This window comes from Nothoprocta perdicaria, unplaced genomic scaffold (genome assembly GCF_003342845.1).
Source record: "Nothoprocta perdicaria isolate Ctin4 unplaced genomic scaffold, notPer1 scaffold_234, whole genome shotgun sequence".
Lineage (NCBI taxonomy): Eukaryota > Metazoa > Chordata > Aves > Tinamiformes > Tinamidae > Nothoprocta > Nothoprocta perdicaria.
Genome location: NW_020455460.1, coordinates 151,079 through 156,529, shown reverse-complemented (window position 1 = coordinate 156,529; position 5,451 = coordinate 151,079). Strand labels below are relative to the sequence as shown.

The 5,451-nt window shown below is 68.3% G+C and overlaps 2 protein-coding genes across 2 annotated transcripts in view; one reads left to right on the top strand and one right to left on the bottom strand.

Moving 5' to 3' along the window:
- Positions 1 to 714: 714 nt before the first annotated feature.
- Positions 715 to 5,208, bottom strand: UTP4 (UTP4, small subunit processome component). The gene is made up of 15 exons (XM_026039617.1): positions 5,197 to 5,208; positions 5,041 to 5,125; positions 4,883 to 4,972; positions 4,574 to 4,785; positions 4,337 to 4,508; positions 4,172 to 4,263; positions 3,793 to 3,889; positions 3,560 to 3,624; positions 3,127 to 3,249; positions 2,877 to 3,036; positions 2,549 to 2,655; positions 2,209 to 2,304; positions 1,686 to 1,871; positions 1,240 to 1,350; positions 715 to 869 (listed from the first exon to the last, which is right to left on the bottom strand). Exons 1-15 carry the CDS (start codon positions 5,206 to 5,208, stop codon positions 753 to 755), a joined length of 1,725 nt encoding a protein of 574 aa, XP_025895402.1. The 3' UTR covers positions 715 to 752.
- Positions 5,209 to 5,274: 66 nt separating this feature from the next.
- CHTF8 (chromosome transmission fidelity factor 8) overlaps positions 5,275 to 5,451 on the top strand; it is a 2,835-nt gene continuing 2,658 nt past the window's right edge. The window contains exon 1 of the mRNA XM_026039616.1: positions 5,275 to 5,297. Within this exon, the coding sequence (XP_025895401.1) occupies positions 5,275 to 5,297 (23 nt within the window). The remainder of the gene's footprint in view (positions 5,298 to 5,451) is intronic.

Sequence of the window (5,451 nt, the reverse complement as noted above, 5' to 3'; positions counted from 1 at the left end):
GGGACGCGGCAGCCCCGGGCGCGGTGGCGCTGGACACGGGCGGGCGCTGCCGCCGCCCACGCGGCTCCGGCTGCGCTATTTTTAACGGGACACCTGGAGGGAGCGGGTGCCTGAGGACACCCCGGCACGGAGGGAAACGGAGCGCGGGCCCTGCTCCAGGGAGCACAGCAGCCACCCCGGCACCGGGAGAGCTGCTGGAGCAGGCAGAGCTTGTGCCAAGGAAACCCTCCYGCCGAGGAGCAGCCTCCTCCTGCCGCCGGAGTCACTCCCGGCCGATTAAGGAATTACTYGTGCAGGGAGCAGGGAGCAAGCGGCTGCTAGAGCCCTGCAGGCACCGGCASGATGTCCACATCCTGCCACCTTTATTGACACCCGGGCTTTGTCAAATGCTTTGCGGGGCTGGGAGCGAGAGCAGCAGCAGGAGCTCTCCCCGTCTCGAACGCTGGCTCTGCCTCTTSCCGTGTTCCTGGTTCCAGGAGGCTGAAGCAGCAGCCGCAGCGCGAGGCTGGACGCACCCGGGCCAGCTGCGGTTGTCACACCCAGAGCCACCACCGCTGCCGGCCGTCCCTCGTGAGGCGAGAGGGGCCCTCGAGGTGCTGCCACGGAGCAGCCCCAGCAGGACAGGAGGAGCCCGGGAGCCCCACCGGGCAAGGACGAGCCCCGAACCCACAGCCCTATAGAACAACGGGCTTTATTACTGCAGCGTCCTAGGAAAGCAACAGTCTGTGTGGCAGGAGCAGCTTGTCCTGCTCTCAGGTGCCAAATTTCTTCTGTTGGATGGCTGGTGGCAGCTGGGTCTTGATGTCCATGATGGGCCGCTCCACCATCACCAGGCAGTTCTCGTCCAGCAGATCGGCGAAGAGCAGAGGCTGCAGGACAGGGAGGGGACAGGAGATGACAGCCCTGCTGGGGACAGAGCAACGTCCCTCCCTGCTCTGCCTCGGCTTGCTGTGTTCAACTGCACAGAGCTGCCCTGCAGCCTGCGCTGGCTTGGACAGCACTTAGGGGAGCTGCAACGCTGCAGMGAGTTGTGGGGAACACCGGAGCCTGGGCGGTCACAGCAAGTGGCAGCATGGGGATGGGGACAGAGAGACTGAGGAGCCCTRCTGTACGACGGGAACAGCTCCAGAAGGCTGCGTCCGGATCGTGCCAGGGTGACATCCCCAGCAAGAGCCCGGGCCAAGGGCACCCACTTCCCTCCACCCTCCTCCTCGGAGGCAGCACATGCACCAAACCCACCTGGAACTTCTTGCAGATCTTGAAGGCGTGGAGCTGTCTCTTCCTGGCCGTCGCCGGGAGCTGCTTCAGGGCGCTCTGGTTCATCAGCGAGGCACTGTCATCGGGCAGGGGCTGCAAGCACAGCGCACGGCACATCGCGGCCGCCCGGAGCCACCACAGCCTCCCGCTGTCCCTGTGCTCCTYGGGGCCACGTGCAGGGGCAGAACTGCCACCCAAGCAGGTCCCAGGGACACTAGATGCCTGTGGTCCCTGTGCCCACAACCTGGAGCATCCCACGTCCTCCCTTTCCTGGCTGGTGCTGGCCCAGCACTCCCACCGCCTTGGCCATCASGACAGGGGGGCACAGGTGGCCCAGTGCTCTGCACCGCACGGATGGCAGAGCCAGAGGGGACAGCAGGGGCACCCCCTTCCCCTGTCCTCCCCGGGCAGCCCTGGGCCGCACTCACCAGGGACTTGTCGAGGATGCAGAACATGTAGACGTCGTGAAGCAGGATGTGCGAGGGGTTCTTGGGGTTGAAGGCGATGTGGGTGATGGGCGAGTCCCTCTCGAGCCAGGCCTTGTGCAGCCCGTCATTCTGCACCGTGCGGCTCCAGGCCGTGTACTGCTTCTCGGGGATGCTGAACTCGAACAGCTGTGGGGCAGGAGAGGGAGATGGGGCGGCCCTGACTGCCGGCCCTGCTCTCCAGCACTGCTGGGGATGGGACAGGAGGGAARGGAGGCCCCCGGCTCCAACCCGCACCAGGCCCACGCCTCCCCTCGGCATTGCCCCACACCAACACGGTCAGGACGCAGCCAGCAAGGCCAGCTGGGCTCCATCACCGACACCATTCTGCCCTGATTTGCAGCTCTGCTGTGGGGCAGCACAGCTGGAAAGCTCCGATCCAGGAATGGAGCTGTAAGGAGGATCTGCAGGGCTGAGCGGGGCGGGAGGATCGGGCACAGTGGCCGCGGGCAGCAAGCGCTCCTACCTGCTGGTCCGCGTAGGCGATGACGAGGTTGTTGGTCACAGGGTGGATGGCAAGGGCAGTCACGGCACAGCTGTACGTGGGCACTGTGCAGTGATGCTGAAAGGAAAGAGACAATAAAACCTGAAAGGAGTGAACAGGCCCTGTGCTCTTCCTCACACACCACAGCCTCCTCCCCGTCCCTCCTGGGATCTCGTCCTCCCTGCCTGCACAGCCATGCCCAGGTCTGCTCCAGGGATGCAGCGGGTGCTCCAAGGACATGGCCCTGTGCAGAGCCCTCGGTCTCCTCCCAGCGCGGCCGGGACCAGCGGGATCCGCGCGGCTCCGTGGCGCAGGCCCTCACCTTGAAGCGCTTCAGGCTGTAGACGTGGATCTCCCAGTCCCCGCTGGCTGCAGCCAGCCAGTTCCCGTCYGCGCTCGGCGCCAACAGGTAGACGGCCTCGGGGGTCCCTGCGAGACCCACCAGCTCCAACAGCTGCCAYGGAGCCCACCCAGGGCCACACACCCTCCCGCTGGAGCCGTCCGGGACCCAGTCCCGGATCGGTTCCCTCCTGCCCGCTTTGCCCAGYGCTGGGACACGCCAGAGCTGCACAGCTTGTCCAGGGCACCTGCACACCCGCGTCCTCCCACGGAGCCCGGAGCTGCTCCCCGCCGCGCGCAGCGGCCCCAACCTGAGGGYGGGCGAAGCGTGTGCAGGAGTTTGCAGCCACCCGGCTCCAGGAGCTGCAGCACGTGCACGGAGCCTTCATCGGAGGCCACGAAGAGGCTGCTGGAGTCAGCGGAGCACTGGAGCTGGTAGGCCGGGAGCGGCAGCTTGGGCACGTTGGGGACCTTGTGCAGGAGGCAGGATGGCAGTTAGTGGCTGCTGCCCCGAGCCTCGAGCCCGCGCAGGCCGGCGGCACCAGCCACCGCTGCCCTCACCTTCTCGATGCTGACGCCATCMCCCTTGTAGCGCACGCGGTAGAGGTGGAAGCGGGAGGCTGTGGAGTAGGCGATCCAGCCGCCGCAGGGCGAAACGCAGCTGCAGTAGATGTGCTCCGGACCCTGGAGCCACGGAGGGGCTGAGCAGGGGCCGGGCAGCCACAGCACCCCCCGCACCTTGTCCTGTCACACCAAGGCCCCCTCGGCAGCGGACACGGGGCCGCAGTGCTGGGGAGAGCTGGGGGAGGCAGATCCACGTGGGGGCTCCCCCATGGGGCTGGGTGCTACGGCAGGTCCCCATGGGGGCACTAGGACAGACCGCACGCGAGAGCGCAGGGCGCCCTTCGGCACCGGCCTCTGCTYGCCGGGACAGCCTGGGGCATCTCCCCACCTTCCTCCCGAGCTGCACAGCTGCTGCCTCACATGGCCTCACCTTGCTCTTGAGCTGCACGAGGTGCTCGGGCACACGGCACACGGGGAGGACCTCGCCGTCCTTTCCTTAGGTGAGGAACAACCGTGCAACGGATCAGTAACGTTGGAAAGCGCAGATGACGCGACCAAGGATCCTGGAGGAACCGTGCCTCACAGGGAGACCGCTCGGGAGCTCTGGGCTCTGCTACAGACCAAAGGAGAGGGGTTCTCTGCGACAGGGGCCGCGCCACTCACCGCTTTCGTTGGTRGAGCCAAGTCTCCAGAGCTCCAGGTGCTGCGAGAACTGGAAGAGCAGGAGCCGGGCTTTCCTGGCGCAGGAGACGAGGCGCCGCTGCGGTCAGAAAGCGGCAGCTGCCATGAGCCCGAGGCCTGGAAGAGGAGGCTGGGGCAAACCCAAGCACCCCGGGAAGCTGGGAACTCCAGGGAGGGCGACTGGTAGGAACGGGCCTCCCGGGATGGGAGTGCAGAGATCGGGACCCAACAGGAGGCAGGACAGGCTTGGCAGGGAGCCCCTGGCCCATGGCAGGGACCTGCAGGACCCCTGCCGAGCCCTGCTGCCCCACGAGCAGCCTCTCTTCCCTTCCCCGCCGCGGCCGCTCGGGGCAGCACTCACGTGCGGGAAGGTGAATTTCCGCAGCACCGCCTCGTAGCCCTTCTTCTGCACGCGCTCCATGAGCGGCCGGATCACGAGCTGCCCGTCCAGGCCTGCGGGCCGAGCGGAGCGCGGTGAGCAGGGGCGGCGGGGCAGCCACCMCGCGCCGCCGTCCCGCGGCCCCACCTCCGGAGATGAGCGCCGTGGGGCTGTGCGCCACGGCCCGCACGTCGTGCGTGTGGTACTGGAAGGGCTTCGTCCGCACCCAGCGCTTCTCCTGGCTGCCCATCTTCACTGGCAGCAGCTGGAACTGGTAGGTGGCCCCCGCCGAGGTGCCCACGACGATGCTGTCCTCCTCCTGGCGGGTGCAGAGCGTCGGCTCGTGGGGCAGCGACCGGCCGGGCGCCGCCGGCACGCGCCTACCTCGGACACGGCCAGCGAGAGCGCGGCGGAGGCGCCCACGGCATGCGACTCCAGCAGCGTGCCCGTGTCCCAGTCCCAGAACTGCAGGCGGCCGAAGGAGTCGGCGCTGGCCACGGCGCCGCTCGCCAGGAAGGCGACGCTCCACACCACGCACTCGGGCGCCTTGCCCTTCGGCGTGTGGTAGTTCACCATGATGCGCTGCACGGCGCGGCCTGCGCGGGGACAGCAGGGCTGGAGGGGGCGCCCGGGCCCCCCGGGGGTGTCCCCCATCGCGCCAGGTGCTTGTAGGTGCTCAGGGCGCCTCGTTACCTGACGCGACGTCCAGCACGCGCAGGTGGTCGACGGAGCCGGTGGCAATGCGGGCGCCCGAGGGGTGCCAGGCCAGGCAGAGGACGCGTCCTGCGGAGAGGGGCGCAGCGCTGAGCGGCGCCCCGGCCGCCTGCGCGCCCCGCGGCCCCGCCGCTCACCCTGCTGCCGCTCGAGGCTGCGCTCGTACTGCACGCCGCCGGGCACCACGTGGAAGAGCTGCACGGAGCCGTCCTCGCAGCCCACCTACGGGCACGGCGCGTGAGCGGGACGTGGTGCGGGACGGGGGACACGGTGCACAAGTGGAGACGTGGTGCGAGCAGGGACATGGTGTGTGAGGGGGACACGTCATGAGCAGGACGCGGCGTGTGAATGGGGATGTGTGTGAGGGGGATATGGTGCAGGAGCGGGATGTGGCGTGAGCGGGGACAGGGCGCGGGAAGGGGGATATTGTTGTGAGCAGGGACGTGGCACGGGAAGGRGACGTGGCACAGGAGCAGGGGCACAGCGTGGGAGCGGGGACACGGTCATGAGCGGGGACAGGGTGCGGGAAGGGGATGTGGCGCGGGAGC